This window comes from Hemitrygon akajei, unplaced genomic scaffold (genome assembly GCF_048418815.1).
Source record: "Hemitrygon akajei unplaced genomic scaffold, sHemAka1.3 Scf000100, whole genome shotgun sequence".
Lineage (NCBI taxonomy): Eukaryota > Metazoa > Chordata > Chondrichthyes > Myliobatiformes > Dasyatidae > Hemitrygon > Hemitrygon akajei.
The window spans coordinates 2,006,015-2,032,771 of NW_027331986.1; the positions used below are offsets into that span (position 1 = coordinate 2,006,015).

General features: G+C 45.8%; 1 protein-coding gene across 4 annotated transcripts in view; it reads left to right on the forward strand.

Annotated features, from left to right (window-relative positions):
- The window catches only part of LOC140723084 (NACHT, LRR and PYD domains-containing protein 3-like), a 767,011-nt gene that overhangs the window by 733,640 nt on the left and 6,614 nt on the right, over window positions 1-26,757 (forward strand). For 3 of the 4 annotated variants that reach the window (XM_073037702.1, XM_073037703.1, XM_073037704.1), the window contains 7 exons: window positions 4,487-4,660; window positions 7,011-7,177; window positions 9,011-9,107; window positions 16,219-16,385; window positions 18,566-18,737; window positions 18,836-18,886; window positions 24,092-25,829. In XM_073037702.1, coding sequence (XP_072893803.1) covers window positions 9,098-9,107; window positions 16,219-16,385; window positions 18,566-18,737; window positions 18,836-18,886; window positions 24,092-25,829 — 2,138 coding nt within the window. In that variant the 5' untranslated portion in view covers window positions 4,487-4,660; window positions 7,011-7,177; window positions 9,011-9,097. Of the gene's footprint in view, window positions 1-4,486; window positions 4,661-7,010; window positions 7,178-9,010; window positions 9,108-16,218; window positions 16,386-18,565; window positions 18,738-18,835; window positions 18,887-20,980; window positions 22,288-24,091; window positions 25,830-26,757 lie in introns of those variants that run through there. The other variant, XM_073037705.1, reaches the window with a different exon arrangement.

Here is a 26,757-nt window from a genome sequence, read left to right on the forward strand (position 1 = left end):
GTCCAAGTCAAAATCCTATCGTTAATCCCATAGGGATGTTGTGGTATGGCCTGAAGCAACAGTCCAGGCAAGGAATCCCACTAACATCCCAGAGTTGAAGCAGTTTTGTAACGCGGAATGGCCTAAAATTCCTCCAAGCCGATGTGCTTCAAGATCAACAGTTACCAGAAGCATTTGGTTGAAGTTATTGCTGTACAGGGTGTGGGGGTGGGGGGTGGTCGCACCAATTATTGAAAACCAAGGTTCACAGACTTATTTTGAACAAGTACGTGTAAAATTGAATCATGTTAATCTTGTCATAACGAGACTCAGAGCATTTAAAATTGAACCCGTTTCTTACTTTTTCGGTCATTTTTGGAGAGCCTCTTTCTGCATGCCAGAATAACAGCGCATGTGACCAGTAGGGAGTGGTAAACATTTATATCGCTCTCTGTTCACCGTTGCTCAGTGAGAGTTAGTGGCCCAGGACCAGATGTAACGGACTAAAGAAGTGGTGGGGAGGATTTGTGAGCATTGACTGTGTGTACTGAATAATTCTTGTGTTGGAATGCAGGGAAAACTAATGATGATCCCTTGTCCCATCTGGTTCCATCTGCTCATTCCCTGCGTAACTTGTTTAAACTCTGTCCAGCCTGTATCCCACCAGCTCAATGATATGTATCAACCACCTTGTTCAAACCCTGTCTGTTCTGTATTTCACCACCTCAATGATATATCTCAAAATTCTTGTCAATTTCTGACCAGTCTGTAATCAATAATTACAATCTTAGTTGCAACACTACAAAATGGCGAAATGTTAATCTTGACAGCATTTAAATTTGAGTCACTTACTTTATTTTTTGTAATTTTTGGAGAGCCACTTTCTCTGTTGCCAGGGTAACAGCCCATGTGACTTGCAGGGAGTGGTGCTCATTGTTATCGTTCTCTGGTCGCGGTCACTCAGTGAGTGACAGCGTCCTCGGGAGCAGATGTAACAGACTGATAGTGGGGTGGGGAGAATGTTATGAGCATTGACTGTATCGGCTGTATTATCCCTGTGTTGGAATGAAGACAAAACTAATGAATATGGGCATTACATTTGTACAACTTTGTTCAGGCCGTCAGAAACGTCTTGTAATCAGTCAATAGCTGTGCATAATTTAAAGAAAAAAGAGAGAATATTGAACACGTTCAGCAGATCGGGCAGCATTTTAGACAGTCACAGTTCAGATATTGGGTCTTCCACAGTTTCTCTTTCCACAAAGCTAATCTGGTGAAATGAGTTTCCTGCCCTATTATTTCAATTTTAAACTAAAAATATTTTATTCCTGTTAGCCTACAGGAAATGTGATGGCCAATTGTGCTGGGCAAGACCTCATTTAACAAATAAGAAAATAATAAATTGAGTTCAGTTCAGCTGCAGGACACAATGTGAAACGTATCCCTAGTGTCTTGTGACTCTCGCCCAGGTTATTCAGCCCGATCATTGGTCCGTTCAGAGGACCATCAGGTTCCCCTCGGCCATAGGTTGATGGAGTGGTAGTTTATGAACTCTGATTGGCCGAAACACTGCATCATTATACCGGTAGCAAGGAGTCCTCGAGTTGAGGTTTGGGCTGTAATCCTTAGTACTTATATAGAAAGGACATGATGCTCCTCTTTCCAAATTAATCAGACGTCTCGGGCGTCTGGACATTGGTTGTGGGTATATCCCTGAATACACCACTTGCTGTGAGATGTGTGGACGATGTGCGAGGCTTCTGGCGTCTGTAAGTGACAGGTTCAGTTGTGTGACCCTGTGAGGTTGGGTCATGGGATATCATAGTTTTAGATTCAAGTAAAATTGACCTGAGAGTCAACTTGCCCAGGTTTATGAGGTGTTGAGCGAGTATTTCCGATCTGGGTGATCATTGTTCAAACCGTGTTTGTAAATTCCCCCTCACTCTCACACGCCTGCCAGGCAGAGAAAATCTAACAGAAACTCAGGATGCTGGAGATCAGCAGTAAAAACAAAATGTTTGAAGTAATTGTGACGAAAGGTGTAAACCTCAATCGTCAAATTTGTTCCTCTCCCCACAGCTGTTCCTTACCTGCTGAGTGTTCCTGGTAATTCCAGTTTCCTTTTATTACGTGCACCCTGGACTGCTTTATATTTCCTGAAATGGACCTGATTTAAACTGGGAATGGAAATAGCTGGTGCTGTGATAGTCGTACAGTAAACAAACCACAGCTTCTCGCACTAAATTGTTCTGATATCAATTTGCCTGTTGTTCCTGGGAATCTGTTTAGTGCAGATGTTGCTAACAAGGTTCACATGAATAATCTCAAGAATGATCAGCTTTATGTATGAGGAGCATTTGATGGTTCTGGACCTGTGCTCAATGGGTTTCAGAGGGACGGTGGGGATGGTGGGGGGATGTATTGTTAAGTAAACCTACCGAATGCTGAAAAGCCAGGATACACTGGGCATGGAGATGATGTTTCCATTAGACAGAGAGACTGTGATCTGAGAGCAACGTCTCAGAATAAAGACGTCTACCATTAAAATTGTGATGACAGACAGACATACAGACAGACAGACTGACTTTATTGATCCCGAGGGAAACTGGGTTTGGTTTCAGCTGCACTAACCAAGAATAGAGTAGAAATATAGCAAAATAAAACCAGAAATAATTAAGTAATAATAAGTAAATTATGCCAGTGGAAATAAATCCAGGACCAGCCTATTGGCTCAGGGTGTCTGACACTCCGTGGGAGGAGTTGTAAAGTTTGATGGCCACAGGTAGGAATGACTTCCTATGACGCTCAGTGTTACATCTCGGTGGAATGAGTCTCTGGCTGAATGTACTCCTGTGCCTAACCAGTACATTATGGAGTGGATGGGAGTCATTGTCCAAGATGGCATGCAACATGGACAGCATCCTCTTTTCAGACACCACCGTCAGAGAGTCCAGTTCCACCCCCACAACATCACTGGCCTTACGAATGAGTTTGTTGATTCTGTTGGTGTCTGCTACCCTCAACCTGCTGCCCCAGCACACAACAGCAAACATGATAGCACTGGCCACCACAGCCTCGTAGAACAACCTCAGCATCGTCCGGCAGATGTTAAAGGACCTCAGTCTCCTCAGGAAATAGAGACGGCTCTGACTCTTCTTGTAGACAGCCTCAGTGTGTTCTTTGACCAGTCCAGTTTATTATCAATTCGTACCCCTAGGTACTTGTAATCCTCCACCCTGTCCACACTGACCCTTTGGATGGAAACAGGGGTTACCAGTGCCTTGACGCTCCTCAGGTCCACCACCAGCTCCTTAGTTTTTTTTTTCACAGTAAGCTGCAGATGATTCTGCTCGCACCATGCGACAAAGTTTCCCACCGTAGCCCTGTACTCAGCCTCATCGCCCTTGCTGATGCATCCAACTATGGCAGAGTCATCAGAAAACTTCTGAAGATGGCAAGACTCTGTGCAGTAGTTGAAGTCCGAGGTATAGATGGTGAAGGGAAAGGGAGGCAGGACAGTCACCTGTGGAGCCCCAGTGCTGCTGACCACTCTGTCTGACACACAGTGTTGCAAGCGCACGTACTGTGGTCTGCCAGTCAGGTGATCAATAATCCATGACACCAGGGAAGCATCCAGCTGCATCACTGTCAGCTTCTCACTCAGCAGAGCAGGGCGGGTGGTGTTGAACGCACTGGAGAGGTCAAAAAACATGACCCTCACAGTGCTCGCCTTCTTGTCCAGGTGGGCGTAGACACGGTTTAGCAGGTAGACAATGACATCCTCAACTCCTAGTCGGGGCTGATAGGCAAAATGGAGGGGGTCTAAGTGTGGCCTAACCATAGGCCGGAGCTGCTTTAGAACAAGTCTCTCCAGGGTCTTCATGATGTGGGAGGTCAATGCCACCGATCTGTAGTCACTGGAGCCACTGGGACGCGGCGTCTTCGGTACAGGGACGAGGCAGGACGTCTTCCACAGAACAGGAACCCTCTGGAGACTCAGGCTCAGTTTGAAGACATGGTGAAGTACTCCACCTAGCTGGGTGTCACAGGCGTTGACCACACTGGGGCTGACACCATCCGGGCCTGCAGACGTGCTTGAGAAAAATCTCTTCAGTTAAAGGACGGCTGCTGTGTGGAAACTATTGCCGCAGATAGGGGTGGAGGCTGCTCTTTGCGTATATTTATGGCAGATGTAAATATGTTCGTGATTGCTCAGTAGCTTCAGGGTTGCAGGATGAAGGCAGGAATATGGTGTTGGAATAAAAATCATGGTTGAATGTTGGAGCAGACTCGATGGACAGAATCATCTATGTCTCCTCCTACATCTTGTGTCGGACCATAACTGAACGATGACTCCTTCGTATCCCATATCAGGCATTGTGAAGTGCGAGGGGCAATTTCAGATTTGTTCATTGAGATTGTTATATTTGTCTTCAACATTTAAACTTCGATAAACAGAAATATTTTTTCACATTTGTATTGCTAATGTGTTTTATTATCTGTCTAGTTAAAGTTAGACCTGCGGTAAGAGATTTATTGGAAGAAAAACCCCAACTGGAAGGAAACCACGACTGAAAACGAGGGAAAAGCAACAAGTGAACCGGTTCGAGGATTGAGAGCACCGACTGGAGAGAACCCTCCTGATTCAGAGATTCCATTGATTCGGTCAGCAGAAAGTCTGGTGAGTCTCTTTTAGTCAAACACTGGTCCTTCAGACATTACATATCTATACAAAGGAAGGTAGGAAATAATTGGAATGAGACTGAATGTGCCAGGTATGCCTCTGCAATCACTCCAAGTCTGGTAATGTGTTGTCAGCAGCCCAGCTCTTTAAAGCCACTCACATTCCATCAGTGTTTGCTCATTTCAAGCTTTTGTGTGTTTTGAAGTAGCTTTTGGTCAGTTCTGAGTGGGGAGCGGGAATGAGAGGGGTTTGTTTATACTTACTGTCTTTCAGAAATGTAATTGCTTGAATTTAATTTGTGCCGACTTACTAACCATATCCTGTACCTTCTTAACCAAATTATCGATATACACGACAAGTAGGAATGGGTGTAACCCCGGGAACATCACTTAGTACGTTACTCAAGTCCAAGAAACAGCTTCTCACCGTGAACTTCTGCTTCCTAACAATAATCTGTTTGCAGACTCTGGGACCCTGTAACAAACTCAATGTTAACAGCAAGATTAGACAGTAACTAATATAAAAAGGAGCTTGCTGCTTCCTGAAAGGACGCGTATCATGTCTGATCCAAAGAGAAAGATCCTCCGTTGTTTACAACTTGATTTGCCTCGGGACCCATCCTTCCCGGTACGCTGCGTCCGATAATCCGTAAGCCCCAAACCTCCCCCCACCCCGCCAATAGCCCCACATCCTTCACATCGTTCAACCCACAATCGAACCCGTGGACAGATTCCCTTCACCCACATCTACACTCTCAGCTTGGGTATCATAACTAACTGATCATACGTTCCCGGCTCGGGCGCAAAACTGAAACCAGGCCTGCAGCACTGGCGACCCCGGACCCCCCAGATGACTGATTCAGTCCCGGCCCTTACCCACTGCAACCGACCTTCAACTTACACAAACCCGCGATCCGCCCATTCCTCACCGCCGCCCGATCAGGAGAACTGCCGGCATCCGCTGGGATCGGCACTGTGCTCTGATCTGCAGGAGGTCCTCGCAGCGCCACCTGTGGCAGGACGTCGGAGGGACAACACAGAACGTTCGGGTGTGGGTTCATTCACTGTGACACCCTCCAAACTTCACATCAACTCCGTCCAACCGACTCTGGGCGAACTTCAACGACCAAGAGATATAATCCACCTCATCGATCAGCTGTCTGATTGATTCGCTCACTGTCGGAGTGTTCAGATTGCCGGGAGGCAAGGACAGCAGGGACGAGAGGTCTTCTGTTAACTGATACGAATCTGTGTTTCCCCGCTGGCAATTCCTGTTTACAGCAGTAAAACTGTTGTTTTTGAAAATACTAAACAACGAGACACAGCAATGACCGAACCATCTCAAATCAAATCACCCTGGAAACTCTTCCCCAGAAACATTCTGGGTTTTGTGACCCAACTCGAGACAAGTACCACACCGCCCACTCTACGGACAACATCGCAGAGCAGGGCACCTGGCAAGGGACTTTACATCACAAAACATCGGATTCAGTGATGAAACCCGTTAAGTTTCCTTCGTTCTTCCCCTGAAATCATTAAAACCTCCACTAACCAGCTTTTGAATACAAGCTCTCACCCACACGTGACGTCACTCTGGCGCCCCCAGACAAAGCCATAAAATATTAGGGCAGAATTAGGCCATTTGGCTCATCTGACGTCACGTGCGCAGTTCCTTGCATTTGAGGGCTTGTTCCTCGTGGTTGTGCAGTTTAATCTTTCTTCCGTTCAGATCAGGGAGTGAGATCCGTAGATGTCACGTCCTCGCATTGTGGGTGGGCTTTCGTTTTTCCTTGACTCCATTCCAGTGTTACGGATTGCCGAAGAGCAGCAAATGTCTCCAGGTATATAACCCTATTAATGCAAGAATGAAGGCTTTCCATTTTTACGGGCTTCGCAAACATTTGTACACTTCAGCGAATTCTTCCCCCAGAAGTTCCAGAGCAGAAGCTCAGTCTGTCTAATATTGCCACACAATTAAAGTGGAGACTCGTTTATTATTCTCATGTGCCGAGGGTCAGTGAAAAACCTGTCATGCAAACATTCCAGCTGGAGAGGGTGCAGAACAGTTTGCTGAAGATGCTGACTGGATTAGAAATGAAATGTCGACTGTACTCTTTTCCATAGATGCTGCCTGGCATGCTGAGATCCTCCAGCTTTATGTGTGTTCTTTTATATCCCGTGTGAGGTTTTGAAAAAATGTGCAGGACAGTTACAGATTTCATCACACGGATAATTATATTTGTGTTCAAGATTTAAATTTCAAAGAGTTTTGTTTTCAAGAACATTAAACTGAAATGTTTGGTTCTTCTTTGTATTGTTAACGTGCTTCGTTATCTCTCTGATTAAAGTTAGACCTGTGCTAAGGGATTTATTGGAAGAAAAGCCCACAACTGGAAACAAAGAACAACTGAAGACGAGGGAACAGCAATAATTGAACGAGCCGAAGACTGAGAGCACCAGCTGGAGAAACCCTGCTGGCTCAGAGTTTCCCTTCATTCAGTCAGGAGAAAGTTTGGTGAGTCTCATTCACTCAAATACTCGTCCTTTAGACATTACATGTCTGTACAAAGGAAGCTAGGAAATAGTTTGAGTGTGACTGAATGTGCCCAGAAGTACCAGTTATACCTCTGTCAGACCCAGTTGCAATCACTCCAAATTGGGAAAACATTTTCACAGACAAATGCACAATGGAACTGTGAAGGTCGCTTCAGAAAGGGGAAGAATGTTCAAAGAAAAGAAACATGGTTCACAAGAGATTAGAACTTCTAGGCAAGTGGAAAAAAGAAGCAACATTCAAGCAAGGCTCTAGAGATTTATAAGGTAGCCTTGAAGTAGCTTAAGAACTGACTTGGAGGTCAAAGTGAACTTGCGAAGTTCTTGGGAAATATGATGTAGGAGAGCCCAAGGTGTAGGTGAAGAAGAGGAGGGTGAATAGATTGAGGGTAGGAATACTCAGGAGTAAAGGTGGAAACGTGCCTGGAGGATGCAGTGATAGGTGAGCTGCTTAATGAATGCTTTGATTCAGAGTTACCAATGAGATGGACAGTGATTGTGACGTAGCATAGTAGCATGGCAGTGTTCAGAAAGAGGTATTGTTGAAGCATCCAATATATACCACTTTACCACAGGAAGTGAGGGAGGAGTTTACAAGGACATTGGCAATGATCTTTGTGTCCTCTCTGGCCACAGGCGTAGTAATCATTAGAGGATGGCATAACTTGTTCTGTCATTCTATGAACGTAATATATATAATCCTGGGGATTATAGACCATTGAGCGTCTCATCGGTGCTGGGCAAACTCTTGGAATGGTTACTTGGGAAGACGAATTTTGAGCATTTGGGGAAATATTATCTTACTACGGGTTGCCACTTCGGCGTTTTGATGGTGAGTGGCGAAAAGGGTAGGGGAGTTACCAGAAATAACTTTCCACAATATGTGACAGTCATGCATCGACATTTGGATCGACAGAGACTGATCAGGAGACACCATAGCATTGTGCATGTAAAATTGTGTTTAACAAGACTTCTTAAGTTTTTTGAAGATAAGTGTCAATGAGGGTGCGGGAATGGATGTTGTACATTGAACTACAGCAAAGCCTTTGACAAGGTGCCACATGAAAGCTCGGTCTGGAAGATAAGTTCACATCCGGTCCAGGGAGAGAAAGTTAGATGGATTCAAGATTGCCTCGAAGGTAGTAAGCAAAGAGGGCTGGTTGAAGGATTTTCCTTGAAAAAGGACCGCAAGGCTACAAGTTGGGACATTTGATATTCGTTATTTGATAGCAATGATTTGAATGCAAATGCACAAGGCTTGACCAGTAAGTTCACTGATGACCCAAAATTAATAGATGGTTTTCATGATGAAGATTATTGTAGCTTATAAAGGATCTAATTGGGTTAAGCAATAGCAAACAGATTGGAAAATCAACACGAGCAGCATGCGTTTCACGCAGAGTTTTGTGATGATGTGGAGGGACCTGTCAGAGGAAGTGGATGAGGCAACACAATTGTATAATTCCAGAAGCAGTTGGGATGTGAAGATGCAGTGAGGAGGCCAGTAGGGAAATGGGCTCAAAACAGGAAATTAGGATTATCTCTGTGGGCAATGTGGTTAGCACTTTCTAATTGGGCTGAAGGGTCTGTATCTGTGCTCTGTTGCTGTGTGACTCTGTCAGAAGGATGCACCAGTTATCACTGGACAGACATACAGACATGGTGTGGAAGTTGATGGGAAAGGGGAATGGTTGGTCCCTAAGCCAACTGCTGTTCTGATACAGGGGATGTAGGCTCTGTCATATTTATAAAGTAATCGTGTCTCTGACTCACTGTCTGCTTGTGTGTAATTCAGACCATCACCCGCAGGTGGAGCTTTTCTACACCGGGAACAAAGAGTAAACAAGAAAACAACAACCAGAATTCGTCAGTCGGAATCAAAATGACTTCAGGTAAGATAACAGGGATCTTTATAATTAAACTTCCGTCGTGTTTGTGCACAATAGTTCAGACGAAGTAACTTACACAGATGCTAACCGGCACAGAAAAGTTTCATCGAACATGGTCATTGAATCCCATGGAAAAGTGGTATTGAATAATCGATCGATTTAACAGTTCCAGTGCAGGGACCTGTCACCGGTAATGGTGGAATTACTCAGGTCACCGTGCAAATCTTCACCTGAGTGGAAGCAGCAGGGTATCCTGAATCAGGTGGCTGAGAGTAAAACACCCACAAAAATGTTTTGTTTGTTACGTTAAAGTCCAGGTTCAGGGATTGTTGTACATCAGGGCGTGTTCAGAGGTGAAAGACATCTCGAACTTTCATTTATAAAATTCAGAGCCAGATGATTGAAGCATTTCCGGGATTTCAGGGATTGTCTGATAACACAGCATTTCAGGTTTTGGTAGGGTAGCTGTCAACTTCCTCTTGGTTTTGTTGACGGCTGCGCCAAGGAGATGAAGGCAGTTTCCGATATCTGTTTTCTGTAGCCGAGCCGAGAACATTGCCAACGTTCAGAATTTCTGACGATCAGGAGACAGCTCATTGTAGGTAAATTTGTGGTGTGTTTCGGTGTTTTAACACCCCAGTGAAAGTCTAGGCTGTGGACAAATGGTGAACGACATTTCTCAAAAGAGTTTTAAGGAGCTTCAATGCTGATATGCTGAAATGATTTTCTCTGAGTCAGAAAATGTTCTCATCCGATTCAATCTTTTGTAAATAGAATATTCAATCAACAATCTGTCAAGTACTAATACATCCTTCCTGTAGTATTGGTACCAGAACAGTACAGGCTATTTCAACTGGTTCAACCAACAGTTTATAACCTTGTCACAAGAGATTTCTGCGCCTGTATTTTGCTCTGCAGCTAATGATGGTAAACCTGCTAAATGTCCACTCGGCACATTGTCTCCTGCAATCCTGAGGTAATGGTCAGTCTGTGACCCTGTGGAAGGGACAGTGTGTGTAGCTAAGCAATGGTCAGTCTGTGACCCAGGGGACAGGACAGCATGCGCCTCGAGGTAATGGTCAGTCTGTGACCCAGGGGACAGTACTGCGTGCGCCTCGAGGTAATGGTCAGTCTGTGACCCTGTGGAAGGGACAGTGTGTGTATCTAAGCAATGGTCAGTCTGTGACCCAGGGGACAGGACAGCATGCGCCTCGAGGTAATGGTCAGTCTGTGACCCAGGGGACAGGACTGCGTGCGCCTCGAGGTAATGGTCAGTCTGTGACCCTGTGGAAGGGACAGTGTGTGTATCTAAGCAATGGTCAGTCTGTGACCCAGGGGACAGGACAGCATGCGCCTCGAGGTAATGGTCAGTCTGTGACCCTGTGGAAGGGACAGTGTGTGTATCTAAGTAATGGTCAGTCTGTGTCCAAGGGGACAGGACAGCGTGTGCCTCGAGGTAATGGTCAGTCTGGTGTCCCAGGGGACAGGGCAGAGTGCGCCTCGAGGTAATGTCCAGTCTGTGACCCGGGGGACAGGACAGAGTGCGCCTCGAGGTAATGGTCAGTCTGTGTCCCTGTGGAAGGGACAGTGTGTGCATCTAGGTAATGGTCAGTCTGTGACCCAGGGGACAGGTCAGCGTGCGCTTCGAGGTAATGGTCAGGCTGTGACCAAGGGGACAAGACAGCATGCGCCTCGAGGTAATGGTCAGTCTGTGACCCGTGGGGACAGGACAGCGTGCTCCTCGAGGTAATGGTCAGGCTGTGACTCAGGGGACAGGACAGCATGCGCTTCGAGGTAATGGTCAGTCTGTGACCAAGGGGACAGGACAGCGTGTGCCTCGAGGTAATGGTCAGTCTGTGACCCAGGGGATAGGACAGCGTGCGCCTCGAGGTAATGGTCAGTCTGTGACCCAGGGGACAGGACAGCATGCACCTCGAGGTAATGGTCAGTCTGTGACCCTGTGGAAGGGAAAGTGTGTGTATCTAAGTAATGGTCAGTCTGTGACCCAGGGGACAGGACAGTGTGCGTCACGAGGTAATGGTCAGTCTGTGACCCAGGGGACAGGACAGGGTGTGCCTCGAGGTAATGGTCAGTCTGTGTCCTAGGGGACAGGGCAGAGTGAGCCTCGAGGTAATGTCCAGTCTGTGACCCGGGGGACAGGGCAGAGTGCGCCTCGAGGTAATGGTCGGTCTGTGACCCAGGGGACAGGACAGCGTGCACCTCGAGGTAATGGTCAGGCTGTGACCCAGGGGACAGGACAGCATGCGCCTCGAGGTAATGGTCAGTCTGTGACGCAGGGGACAGGACAGTGTGCGCCTCGAGGTAATTGTCAGTCTGTGACCCAGGGGACAGGACAGTGTGCGTATCTAGGTAATGGTCAGTCTGTGACCCAGGGGACAGGACAACGTGCGTATCTAGGTAATGGTCAGTCTTTGACCCAGGGGATAGGACAGCATGCGCCTCGAGGTAATGGTCAGTCTGTGACCCAGGGGACATGACAGCGTGCGCCTCGAGGTAATGGTCAGTCTGTGACCCAGGGGACAGGACAGCGTGTGCCTCGAGGTAATGGTCATTCTGTGACCTAGGGGACAGGACAGTGTGTGTATCTAGGTAATGACCAGTCTGTGACCCAGGGGACAGGACAGCGTGCGTATCTAGGAAATGGTCAGTCTGTGACCCAGGGGATAGGACAGCGTGCGCCTCGAGGTAATGGTCAGTCTGTGACCCAGGGGACAGGACAGCGTGTGCCTCGAGGTAATGGTCAGTCTCTGACACAGGGGATAGGACAGCGTGCGCCTCGAGGTAATGGTCAGTCTGTGACCCAGGGGACAGGACAGCGTGCGCCTCGAGGTAATGATCAGTCTGTGACCCAGGGGACAGGACAGCATGCACCTCGAGGTAATGGTCAGTCTGTGACCCTGTGGAAGGGACAGTGTGTGTATCTAAGTAATGGTCAGTCTGTGACCCAGGGGATAGGACAGCGTCACAGAAACTGAGCAGGACCCTGGAACAAGCACAAGTGAAGCGACTGGCTGTCAACTTGGAAGCTCATCAAACATGGAATTGTCAAGTCCCCAACAAGGAGTGGGTGAGTGAAATGTGAGGGTGATGTGTTCAGAGAATGTGGTACGGGGAAGGGTAAATGTGAGACTTTGTTGGAGGGTTATAAATATAGAGGTTGGTCAGAGGAGAGGAGAAATGTATGGGTGTGGTACTTATGGTAGTGGGGCACCCGTGACCCCACTACAGTAAACATACTACATGTTTCAAGGATTTCCAGGATGTGTATCGGAGGAAATGCAACTGTCCAGATGAAGAGAGCATTTCCAGGATACGAATTAAGGGAAATGTTTTCGCCAGGATGGAGAGAGCATATCTGAGAGGCCACTCTCGTTGACAGCCCCAGCATTTACTCCCATCCTAAATTGAAGTAGGTGAGCGAGTGGGTTTAGAGTGGTTCGTTTCAGGCAAAGCAGTCCTTCTGGTAGGTTTTGCGGACAGTCTTGGGGAAAAGGACATATGTGTGTACATGGCCGATCTCAGTGTGGCTCCTTGTGGAACATGACTGGTCAAAGATCGCCAGTCAGGTTAAGCCTCACTACCATATGTCTGCTAAAGGGAAGGTGACTATGAATCCAAAAGGCCAAGCATGTTAATTTTCTGTATGAGACTCCCATGTGGGACCTTGTCAAACACCCGACTAATATCCAAGTAGGTAATATCCATGTGTAACTTCATCCATCAGTTTGTCACTTCCTGGAAGAACTCAATCAAGTTAGTAAGTTGCTACTTCCCCCATCCAAAGCCTTGCTGCTGAACCTTAACCAACTCTAACATTCACTCTTTCATATTCTCATTGAGCTGAAGATATAAAAGGCTGAAGGTATGTACCACCAGCCTCAAGGACAGCTTTAATTCTGCATTTATAAGACTATTGATGGTCAGCAACTATGTTATAATTCACTCTTATTAATAATAAGACAATCTTATATATAAACTTATAACCTCGTGCATATTGCAACTGATAACCAGTCATTGAGATAACCCGAGTATACATACAGAAGGACAGAAAAGATACTGTTACGTTATGAAGGGATTTAAGGGACAAATGATAATAAATTATGTAATTCTATATCAAGCCTTGAGGAAAAGCTGAAATCTTCTGTGTTTTATATCGACTATCAAAAACATATTTGAACATTTGATTCTGTCCCTGACTCGTGGTTAATAAAACTTTCTAATATATACACCCAATACTTCTGAAACATTTACAACATCACTCGTTCTTGCATCTGTAAAGCTAAAACAATTAATTCAAATAATGGATCTAATTTCCAAACATATAAACATTAGCTTTAGACGAGAAAAGTATAGAACATAAACATTACGAAAGGTGCTGGAGAGCTAGTAGTATATGACAAAGCATCAGGATTCAATATAGCAGATAGATGAGTATGAGACATATAAGTATATTTAGGATATCAACAAGCAAAGAAGTTAGATCAGTTTGTGATAAAGATAAATCATTCAACAGAATTTACTTCAGGGCTAACGAAAGTCTGTCAGAGCTGAATAATAACAATGTAGCAAAGGCAATAAACACGTTCACTCTGCTGTGTTCCTTTGGCATAATATCTCGGTCTGAAACTGATAAAGAAGAATAAGAATGGAAATAGCAACTCAACTTTTAGAAAACACCATGTGGATTCCAGCACACTTAGGTTAACATAACCTGGGACAGGATGAATAACCGACATAAAAAAATTACACAACTGTCAGATACAACTTCTCAAAATAAAAATCAGGTTTAATATCACCGACAGGGGTTGTGAAATTGATATAACTTATTGCATAAGTATTCACCCTTTCTAGTCCATGTTTAGTAGATCAAACTTGGGCATAAGTTACAAGCTTGAGTTGTGTGGGTAGATCTCTATCAGCTTTGCACATCAGAACACTGTAATGTTTCCCCATTCTTCTTGACAAAAACTGCTCAAGTTCTGTCATATTGCATGGGAATCGTGTGTGAACAGCCGTTTTCACTTCCAGCCAAAAATACCCAGTTTGATTGAGGTCTGTACTCACACTTGGCCACTCCAGGACAGTAAGTTTGTTGTTTTTAACCTCTTCCTGTATAGCTTTAGCTTTATGTTTGGAACCATTGTCTCGCTGCAAATCAAATACTTTCCCAACTCGCAGCTCTCCAGCAGACTACATCAGGTTTTCCTTCAGGATTTCCCGGTATTTTGCTGCATACCTTTTACCCTCTACCTCTACAACTCTTTCAGAGTCTGCTGCAGTGCAACGTCTCCAAAGCATGATTCTTCCTGGTAAGGATGGTGTGATTTTGATGATGTTTGGTGTTTGGCTTACATCAAATATAGCATTTAGTTTGATGGTCAGGAAGCTCAGTTTTGGTTTCATCGGCCTTGCAACTTTCAGGGCCTCCCACATGACTTCTGGCAAACACTGGCCAAGACTTATTTTCAACACAATGAGTTATTTTCAACGCTTCCTTTCTCTTTGCCACTCTCCAATGAAGCTGTGACTGCTGAAGTGTCCAGGCAACAGTTGTCTGCGCAGTCACTGAAGCTTGTAACTTCTCCACAGTTGTTTTTGGTCTCTTGGTGGCCTCCCTCACCAGTCCTCCTCTTGTACAGTCGTTCAGTTTTTGAGGAAAGCTCTTCTAAGCAAATTTACAGCGATGCCATATTCTTCCCATTTCTTGATGATTGACTGAATTGTACTCCAAGAGATATTCAGCGACTTGGAAATTTCTTGTATCAATCTCCTGATTTGTGCTTTATAATAACCCTTTAATGCAGTTGCTTGTAGTGTTCTTCTGTCCTCAGGGTGTCACTTGTGCCAGAATACTGACTCGCCAACAGTTGGACCTTCCAGATACAGTTGTAGTTTTACTACAATCAATGAGGCATCTTGACTGCACACTGGTGTCCGAAAACAGATCTCAATTCAACAAATTATGTGACTTCTAAAACCAATTGGCTGCATCAGTGCTGATTTGTTGTGTCATACTAAAGGAGGATGAATACTTAAGCAATTAATCACATTGCGTTTTATATTTAGTGTTAATTTAGATCACTTTACAGAGATGTTTTCACGTTGACACAAGTCTTTTAGTCACCCGGTTCGGATATTGCCCAAGTGCGGAGTAAGAGGCTCTAACGCGGATCGATAGTTTGCTGGGTCCATTGCGGCTGAAAAGAACAACTAAAAGAACCACTAACAGGTCGATAGCTCACAGACTTTATTACCAACAGTGTTATAGGGAAAAAGAAACCAATAAACACTAAGCCAAACAGGGCCGTTGACTAAGACTCACAAATGGAAAACCAAGCCGACACTGTGGCAGAAATGAACAACTAAATATAAAACTATTACTGCTAGTCATCAGAGTCAGTTGACTTAACAGTTCAATTTCTCAGGCTGAATGCAAGCTGGCAGCGAAGCATTGCTGTGATCATGTCTCCATAAACACTATAGAAAATCACACAAAATATTGGTGAAACTCAACAAGTCAGGCAGCATCCATGGAGATGAATGAACAGTTGACGTTTCGGGTCAGAACCACGAGGAATAGAAAGTAATGTGACAATATCTAGAATTTCTGGCCCCCAATTTCCAGTCCGATGAAGGGCCTTGGCCTGAAACGTTGCTTGTTTATTCTCCTCCATAGATGCTGCCTGACCTGCTGAGTACCTGCAGCATTTTGTGAGAAATCCCAGAGATTTGCTGAGGAAAGTGTTGACCAGGCAGGCAGACAGTAACCCAGAGCAAAGCGGTGGTGATGGGCAGTACCAGGAGAGTGATGGTGATGGGTTAATATATTCTCAGGAATAAGCAGAGTCCTTTCCAAACAGAGAGGTATATTCCCGGAAACAAAAGAGCAGTCTTCAACAGATGGAACTATAACCCCTCCGACCCCTACCCCGGATTGGCGCCCCCCAACCCCCGGCCCGAGGCTGTTCCTACTCCCCGCCTCATCATATATATATATTTCGGATGTGTTTGGCGATCTTTGGCTTCCAGAGAGAAATCTGCTGCCCAATATGGGGTCATTATTTTCTTTAATTTTTCCCATTGTCCTTCACAGGTCCGAGCTCAGTAATCACCGAGCTCCTGGCAAGCTGGGACGATTCCCAGCTCCTGCAGTTGTCGAACTTCTACCGGGACAGGCTGGAGCAGGCGATGGAAGGAGGGGTGCACGGAGTGAGCCTGGCGTTAACGGCCGAGAATCAGTTCAGTGAAGAGGAACATCGGGTGAGTGGGAGGGAGAATGGGTTTAAATTTTCACACATCACAGGACTGATGGGTGTCGGAACTCTGACTCATCAGATATTAAATTAGATAAAAGAACAACTGGGAATTAAATACTGCAGTTGTGTGGGCTTACAGTATGAAATGGAAATATGACAGGAGGTTTCGGTTTGGGAAGACCGTGCAGCGTGACGGCAGAATGTCAATGAGAACCGGGGCATTATTACTGGATGCCACAACAGCTCGAGTGTGTTTTGTTCTGTGTGGAGATGATTGTGTTACAAACTGTAACTGCAAACAGTGTGAATCGCGGAGTACTGTCATGTTGTAATGTGTAATCACTGAATAAACCTCCACTGGAAAAGGCAAAGGAAAGGCATCAGGTGTCAGCCGGTAATCCGCTGTCATGTTGGACGCTGGCGGACTGAGGAGATGAATCACATCATCTTTTCTGCAACTTCTTTGCAACTGCTCACTCTGTTGTAAAAAAAAACCTTCCTGATTTCTTTCTTCATCTGCCATCGTTATTTTCTGATTTAGACCATAAGTCAAAGGAGCAGAAGTCAGCCATTCGGCCCATCGAGTCTGCTCCGCCATTTTATCTTGAGCTGATCCAATCTCCCCTTTAGTCCCATTCCCCCACCTTCTCACCATTGCCCTTGATGACCCGGCTACTCAGATACCTATCAATCTCTGCCTTAAATACACCCAAGGATTTGGCCTCCACAGCCGCCCGTGGCAAAAGATTCCACAGACTCAACACCCTCTGGCTAAAAAAAATTTTCGCAACTCCGTTCTGAATAGGCGCCCTTCAATCCTTAAGTCATGTCCTCTCGTACTAGACTCCCCCACCATGGGAAACAACTTCGCCATATCCACTCTGACCATGCCTTTCAACATTCGAAATGCTTCCATGAGGGGCCCCCTCACTCTTCTAAACTCCAAGGAGTACAGTCCAAGAGCGGTCAAACGTTCCTCATATGTTAATCCTGGCATTCCCGGAATCATTCTAGTGAATATTCTCTGAACCCTCTCCAACGTCAGCACATCCTTTCTTAAATAAGGAGCCCAAAACTGCACACAGTATTCCAAGTGAGGTCTTACCTGTGCCTTATAGAGCCTCGACATCGCATCCCTATACTCTATTCCTCCAGAAATGAATGCCAACATTGCATTCGCCTTCTTCACCATCGACTCAACTTGGAGGTTAACCATAAGGGTATCCTGCACGAGGACTCCCAAGTCCCATTGTATCTCAGAACTTTGAATTCTCTCTCCATTTAAATAATAGTCTGCCCGTTTATTTCTTCTACAGAAGTACATGACTATACACTTTCCAACACTGTAATGCATTTGCCACTGCTTTGTCCATTCTCCAAATCTATCCAAGTCCCTCTGCAGACTCTCTGTTTCCTCAGCACTACCGGCCCCTCCACCTATCTTTATATCATCAGCAAACTTAGCCACAAAGCCATCTATTCATAATCCAAATCGTTGATGTACAATGTAAGAAGAAGCGACCCCAACACGGACCTCTGTGGAACACCACTGGTAACCGGCAGCCAACTAGAATGGGATTCCTTTATTCCCACTCTCTGCTTCCTGCCCACCAGCCAACGCTCTATCCACGTATGTAACTTTCCCATAAGTCCATGGGCTCTTATAGTGTTTAGCAGCCTCATATGCAGCACCTTGTCAAAGGCCTTCTGAACATTCAAATACACAACATCCACTACATCGCCCTTGTCTCCTCTATTTGTAATTTGCTCAAAAAATTGAACTAGGTTTGTCAGGCAGGATTTTCCTTTAAGGAAACCATGCTGAGTTCTCACTATATTGTCATATGCCTCCAGGTACTCTGTAACCTCATCCTTGACAATCGACCTGAACAACTGACAAGTCTATAATTTCCTTTTTGTTCCCTTGCCCCCTTCATAAATAGCGGAGAGTGACCTCAACGAGGAGGTCACAGACCAGCCAGGATCTCATTGACTGGTGGACCAGGTTCACGGTGAATGTCCCTCCGTGTGCTCTGCACTCAGAATGTACAGTCCACGTCCAGACAGGATCAGCACCCGTCCGGGTGACTGCTCAGTGTGATCCCGTTACAGAGCACATCATTTACTTCTCATTCTCTGTGTGAATCTGTCAGTCCCCAATATGTTCACCATTACTCTTCACAGAAAATCTCTGATCTCGCTGATAAGGGAGAGCGGGCGGACAGTTCTAAACTCCTCCTGAGCCTGGTGATGGAGAAAGGCTCCCGCGCCCGGAGGGTGATGTGGGAAACGTTTGTGAAAATGCGGATTGGTGTCCCAAAGTTTGACAAAATACTGAAAGAAATACAGGAACATGGTGAGAGAGTATCAGAGATTAATATAATGTTGGATTCAAACATTACATACTTATAATTTGAGGAATTGAAATGTGTCAAATGGTTTAAATCTGAACAGGTTGTGTTCCGGTCCATCGGCCCGTACCGGATATTCCCAGGGAGCTGAAAGGTAAGTGAAGAAACCGCTGTTACCACCAAAGGTTGATATTATGTAGGGTCATGTCGTTGTTGAGTCACGGGGATTTGATCAGGTAAACGTTCCACCGTGACACAGCGCACAGTGAGACACATGGAAAAATGTTTGCTGGAGGGAGACTTTTCACAGGACATTATGAGGAACCACACAGAGAGTTGGGGGCTTTGCTGAAAGGGATCACTCCTGTCTGGGTCCTGCAACTACAGATCCCTCCACCGGGGTCAAAATGGAGAAGAGGACGATCTGAGGAGTGAAACTATGGGGAATTTCTGTCTCCGAAAGGTCCTACAACCACCCAGCCCCTGGCACAGCCCTCATCCGAAATCACTTTGCTAAACTCCCTCAGAAACTACAGTTCATTATTTTTAGAACCGGGAGTCCATTGAAGTTCTCGTCACAGAATAACAATGGCAATTTAATGAGAAAAGCAGGTAACACTAGTCCGTTCAACCCCAAAGCAGCATTTGAATCCCACTCTGTTCACATCTGCACTCCCTTAGTGCAAACACTGCTAAATTTATCCAGTTTAACTTCCCACTCAATAATCCTGGGAAGTCCATCAGGAGACCGTGTTGGTGAGGATGAGATTCGGGACAAAATCCTCTGCTCAGACCACAGAAGCCAAAATTCCTGTCTGCCGGTGTTATGTGATGGACACTGTGGAAGGGTGAGAGATGGAAATTAGGACAGAGAAACCGAGGGTGTTGGGATTGCGGTAAGAAAGTTTGAAAGGACTGAAAATATCTATAAATAATATTTCAATTAATTAAATTGTGACCGTCTGGATAAGAAACTCACTACATCCGTAAGCACATTGTGTCGGAGAAAATGGAGCCCGGGGCTGTGCATGGGCTCAAGCTATTGTGAAGCTTCATAATCGCAGACTGAATTTGATTACTCAACTGCACATTTAACAAAGGAGAGAGCGAATGAAAGACAGATATCGTAAAAATTATTGATCTTACAGTAGTCTACGTTTTAACTGATTACTCGATGCCCTTGAACAGAAACTTAAGGAATCTCGGACACAACCGTCGTTTAGCCATCTCATTTCCAAGAACAAACAAGAACATCAAAGATTATAATTTTCAAATGGCACCAGAGGAAGTTTCCAAACTGCTCACATTCCTGTCACCTCTGTTAATGCTTTTCCAGGCCACATTCAGACAATAAAAACCCTCAGTTTCTCTGCACTAAGGATTTGGCAATTCTCTACAATTTGCCTGCAAACTTTTTCTTCACTTTTCTTCATGCTGTTTGCCGAGGCAACAGAAAGGGCAGTGAAATTCCCACACCGATTTCTGAATACGAAACAGATTCTCTTCCTGATTATTTGAAGAACATTATGTCTACCACTGTCACATTCTGTAAGGTCAATATTTCCACAATCAATGTTTTCCTACGCTGCCTATCCCACCTGAATACGTTCACTGAAGACCCCATATACTCCCGGCAGCATCCTGACGCACTATGAGACCGCACTCACTTCCGACATGGTCCTGACACACTATGAGGTCACACACACGCCGACAGTGTCCGGAGACAGTGAGACCTTAGTCACTCCTTAAAGCTCCTGACAAACTGTGAGACCCCAGATACCCCTGACAGTAAACGTAATATAAGGTAGCCGAAGTGCCTGGGAAGCTGGTTGATTGGGAAGTTTCTAAAATCTAACAAAAGGCAACAAATGAAGCATAAAAAAGGGGAAGCCAAAAGAATTGGAAATTATAGGCTAACGCGCTCAAAATGCTGAAGGAACTCAACAGGCCAGGTAGCATGTATGGAGAAAGTACAGTCGATGTTTCGAGCCGAAATACATCGGCAGGTCTGCAGGGGGAAAAAAACCGAGAGTAAATTTGAATGCTGGGGGAGGGGGTGTAAAGAATCTCCAGCGACAGGTGAGATGGACGGTGGGTGGGGAATGGAGCAAAGAGCTACGAAGTTGATTGGTGAAAGAGACAGAAGGCCATGGAAGAAAGAAAAACGAAGGGGGTGGGGAGTGAGCACCCGGTGTGGCCTCTTTTATATCGGTGAGATCTGACGTAGATTGGGAGACAGCTTCACCGAGCATCTACGCTCCGTGCACCAGAACAAGCAGGATCTCCCGGTGGCCACCCAGTTTATTTCCCATTCCCATTCCGATATGTTCATCCATGGGCTCCTGCTCTGTCGGGATAAGGTCACACTCAGATTGGAGGAACAACACCTTATGTTCCGTTTGAGTAACATCCAACCGGATGGCATGAACATCGATTTCTCAAACTTCCAGTGAAGCTTCCCATCCTCCTTCACGTTGTTCCTCTCTCATATTATCTCCTTGTCCACCCATCGCCTCCCTTCAGCATTTTGTGTGTGTTGCTCGGATTTCCAGCATTACAGATTTTCTCTTCTTTGTAAAATTATAGGTCAGGTAGCCTAACCTCAGTGGTTGGAAAGTGTTGAACTCTATTATTAAGGTTGAAGTTTCGAGATATTTGGAGCCTAATGATAAAATAAGTCAAAGTCAGTGTAGTTTCTATGAAGGGAAAGGAGAGGCAGTGGAAGTCATTTACTTGGATTTTCAGAAGGCGTTTGATATGTTGATTGGAGAGACACGCTCTCTGACAGGGTCCTGGCACACTGCGAGGCCCCACTTGTCCCTGACAGGGTCCCGACACACGGTGAGATCCCGCACACCCATGACAAGATTCGATTGCACTTTGAGATCCCACACACCACTGGCAGAGTACTGGCACACTGTGAGACACCACACAACCCTGGCAGGGTCCACACACATTGCGAAACCACACACGCCATTGGCAGATTTCAGACATACCGTGAGATCCCACACACCCATGACAGGATTCGATTACACGTTGAGATCTCACAGACCCCTGTCAGGGTCCTGACACGCTGTCAGACCCAGATCTTATCAGGGAGCTTAATGTAAAGGAGCCCTTAAGAGGCAATTAGTGTCCGCATAAAAGCCAAGGAAACGCAATATAAGGTAAGAAAAGTAAGTGGGAAGTTGGTTGATTGGGAAACTTTTAAAATCTAACAAAAGCCAACAAAGAAACTTAAAGAAGGGAGGAAGACAGTGTTTGGGAAAGTTTTGGAGTCCATTACTAAGGATGAGGTTTCATGGTATTTGGAATATAATAACAAAATATGTCAAAGTCAGCATGGTTTCTGTGAAGGGAAATCTTGTCTGATGTATCTGCTCGAGTTTTCTGAGGAAACACTAAGCATTGTGGACAAAGGAGAGTCAGTGGATGTCATTTACATGGATTTTCACAAGGCGTTTGAGATGTTGCCATGCATCAGGCTGCTTAACAAGATAAACTCCGATGGCGTTACAGAAGAATTTCTGGCATGGATAGAGGAATGGCCGACAGGTAGGAGGCAGTGAGTAGGAATAAAATGAACCTTTTTTCGTTTGGCTGCCGGTGACTGGTGGTTTTCTTCAGGGGTCAGTATTGGGACTGCTACTTTTCACAATGTTTGTCAATGATTTGGATAATGGAATTGATGACTTTGTGGCAGAGTTTGCAGATGATAAGAAGATAGGTGGATGGATCGGTAGTGCTGAGGAAGCAATGAGATTGCAGCAGGACACAGACAAATTAGAAGAATGGGCAATACATGGCAGATGGAATACGGTGTTGGGAAATATACTGTATGGTAAATTTTGGTAAAAGGAACATTAACCCAGACTGTTAACTCAATAGGGAAAATGTTCAAAGATCACAGTTTAATGTGGCAACGTTTTGGGGCGAAGGGCATATTCCTGTGCTGTTCTATGTTCTGTGCAGGTCCTGTGACATTTGAAATCCTGAACCACCCGCTACCGAATTTCCTCGGTCTCCGCTCTCTTCTTCACCACCCGACCTGTAATCGGCATGGTTTTCGAACTTGTATTTCAAGTCATAGACCAGTAGCATCTCCCCTTTCTCCCATTTCCACAGACGTTGTCTGACCTGTACTCATATCTACTCTCCCGTCCTTCCACAGCTGTGCTGCAGAGGGCAGGCCAACATGCTGCATAACTGTGGCGGACTGGAAGGCTCTACAATGGGTAGTCAAAACTGCCCAACGCATCACAGGCACCACTGGCCTACCTTCCATTAGGGACGTTTATACAGAAAGCTCCGGAAAAGAGTCAATAGGATCAGGAAGGATCCCACCTATCCTGCCTATGGGCTGTTTGCCCCTCTCCCATGAGGAAGGAAGCTACGTAGCATCCACAGCAGGACCAACAGACTCAAAATCAGTTACTTTCCTCAAGCAGTAAGACTGATCAACACCTCGAATGACTAAGCCACCCCTCCACAACTAACTAACCCCACCCCACCACCAGCACGATTTTAAAATTGTCTATCAGAACCACCTGAGCTCAGAGTGACTCCTGTATCGAACGTATTTATTTGTATTTTTCATTGCGTACATTATCTGAGTTTTTGTGCTGCATCGGATCGGGAATAACAATTATTTCCTTCTCCTTTACACTTGTGTATCTTCAATCTTGAATCTGTTGAGTATTTACAACACATACTCTTTCAGAGACACGGGACTGTGGATCTGCCGTCTCAAACCATTTTCTGGAGGAACTCAGCGAGCTGATCAGCGTCTGTGATGATGGATTTGGGAGGGGGGGGGGGGTTTGTCTGTGTGTTGTGTCAAAATGCTGACTGTCTCAATCACCAGAACAAGACAGTGACACTTTCTCCCCCAAACGCCCACCAACAGTACACATGCCGGTGAACAAATATACTTTGTATTTTGAATCAGTGACGGTGGGAGGGGAGGGGGAGCTGTGATTCCCAGGCCTGTTCCTTTGAGAGAATGCCCACTACCCTTTTCTACATCTCCATACACCACATCAACATCGGGCTTTCAAAGTTCTTCCACAGGAACAATGACAGCTATGATAGTAGTGGGAGTTTATCCAGTACGGGACAGTCGGGGGTCATTAAACTACCAGGGAAATAATCACCTTCACAGCACAATTAATGTGGAAATGTGATGATCTGGTGTTTATCTAAACCAGGCTTCTCTGTCCAATCGGGGGTACTTTACTGTACGAGCATCCATTGATGAATCGAATTAATGCAATAGCTTTGAGCTTACACTTGGGTACTTAAATACTGAGTTCTGAGTTGAAGCATCTAACAGTTTGTCCACTGTCTGCTCCCATGGAAGATGTTCAACAGAAACACAAGGAGACTCTGCGGGCACGAACTGAAACACTGAGAGTGAACACGATTCTGATGACGGAGAAGGTGAAGGTTTTCCAGCTGGTTGATCGATACGCTGAGCTCACGGTCATTTCTACTGTTCGAGATCGGAAACTAGTGGAACATGAGCTGCTGGCAAGAGGCAGAGACCACGAAGAGTGGAGAGAAACACATCTCTGTGGACAACTGGAAAAACTCCGGACGGATCAGTTATTCCAGAGCAGCTTTTCCCGAAATATCTCCACATCTGGGAGTTCGGCAGCAGTGGCCGGAGTCCCGGGGATTGGGAAAACAACAATGGTACAAAAAATTGTTTATGACTGGGCCACAGGGAAAATATACCAACAGTTCCAGTTTGTCTTCAGTTTCAAATTCCGGGATTTAAACTCCATTAACAACAGAATAAACCTGAGGGAACTGATTCTGGATCAGTATCCTTACTTTGGGAATATCCTGAGAGAGGTCTGGAAGAACCCAGAGGGATTGCTGTTTATATTCGATGGTTTGGATGAATTCAAGCACAGAATCGATTTTGCAGACTGTCGGAGAGATACAGAACCCAAGCACCAGTGCCCAGATCCCGAGTGGTGGTGTGAAGTGTCTGACATTGTGTACAGTTTAATCCAGGGCAAGCTGCTCCCAGGGTGTTCAGTGCTGGTGACCACCCGTCCCACTGCGTTACATTTATTGGAAAAGGCTGAGATCGATATCCGGGCTGAAATCCTGGGATTTGTTGATGAGGAACGGAAGGAATATTTCATCAGACATTTTGAAGATCAGACGGTGGCAGCAGCTGTTTTCAAACACGTGAAGGAGAATGAGATCCTGTACACCATGAGCTTCAACCCCTCCTACTGCTGGATCCTCGCTCTGGCACTGGGCCCCTTCTTCACACAAAGAGTTAGGGACCTGCAGCGAGTTCCCAAGACCATCACCCAACTGTACTCCTACTATATTTACAACATCCTGAAAAACCACGGCCGTGAGATTGAGAACCCCCGTGATGTGTTACTCAGGGTTGGTCAGATGGCCTTCAGAGGAGTGTCCGAGAGGAAGATTGTGTTTACAGATGGAGATTTGACCAAGTACAATCTGCAGCCTTCCCAGTTCCTGTCCGGGTTCCTGATGGAGCTTTTGGAGAGACACGATTCTGCCCGGTGTGTGGTGTACACATTCCCACACCTCACCATCCAAGAGTTTGTAGCTGCAGTCGCACAATTCCTGAACCAAGATGGCAGAGATATTATGATACCCCTCACTGAAGCTCACTGCCTGAAGGATGGGCGGTTTGAGGTATTTCTCCGTTTTGTTGCTGGTCTCTCCAAACCAATGACAGCTCGGGGCCTGGAGGAGTTTCTGGGTCCATTTCCTCATGAAACAACCTGCCGGGTGATTGACTGGGTGAAGGAGGAGGTTAAACGCCGGAGTGGAAACATAAAGGATGAAGCTGCTAAAAGGAGTTTCCTGAACACATTGCACTACCTGTTTGAGTCTCAGAATCGTGAACTGGCTCAGGAAACACTGGGATCTGTGAAAACACTTTCATTCTGTGGAATGACACTGACCCCGATTGACTGCGCGGTCCTGTCTCATGTCATCGGACTCTGTGATACAATAAAACACCTCGACCTGGAGAAATGCCACATTCAGTGTGAAGGAATCCAGCGGCTGGGACCCAGGCTGCACAAGTGCCAGGAGTTGAGGTAACTTGACTTGTCTCTTCCTTTGAACTGTGAATCTGTTCCATTGTGTTGTTTCAATGTAAAGGAATTTGTGTAAAACTGTAGTAAATCAGATTGTAAAGAATTGTGACAAATGCCCAGGGGATCGGTCAGTAATTCCCCAAGGACGGGAGGATTCTGTAGTTCCTTGTGAAGGGATGTTGGAGACTTCATCAGATCAGTGAGCAACGGCCATTGGTTTAATGGTAGTAAATCACAGGAATGGCCGTGTTTCTCACTGCCTGTGACACGTCCGCTGACAATGTTCCTTCTAACTGTTACTGACACCCAGACCGACACTGACTGAAGCAGGTGGAGCAAAGCTTCACACCCCCTTCCCGGTGAGGGACAGGAGACCGTCAGCAGACTGTCCAAGTGAGAAGGAAGGAAATACCATTGTGAGATTGTCCTCCACTGCCCTTCCCGGTGTGTGACTATCACCATCAGTCCACCTGTGTGACTGTGCTCACTACCAGATACCGAAACCCCAGCGGCGCATCTCCTCTCCCGATTGTGGGCCACAGTTCAGACCCATCCCACCCGTACAATCTATTTCTGGATCATCTCATCTTGTGGGGTTATCTTTTCCCATCGGCATACTGCTGTGCGACTTCTCATCCCCATTCCCCTTCATCCTGTGGGACCTCTCATCTCCATCCCCCTTCCTCCTGAGGATCTCTCTTCCCCATCCAATTTCTCCTGCAGATTTTGTCTTTCTATCCCTTTTCCTCAGGTTGTGACTCTTCCATCATCTCCCATCGTCACTTTCCCATTCACAAATCTTCCTCACTGTGGGACTTTCTCCCATCCTTCGTCCCTGCCCCTCCCGACCCTCTCACGTCAGGAACACTTTTCTAACTATCGGGGAATGAGAAAGAATATGTGGAGATTACACGGTCGCATCGACAGA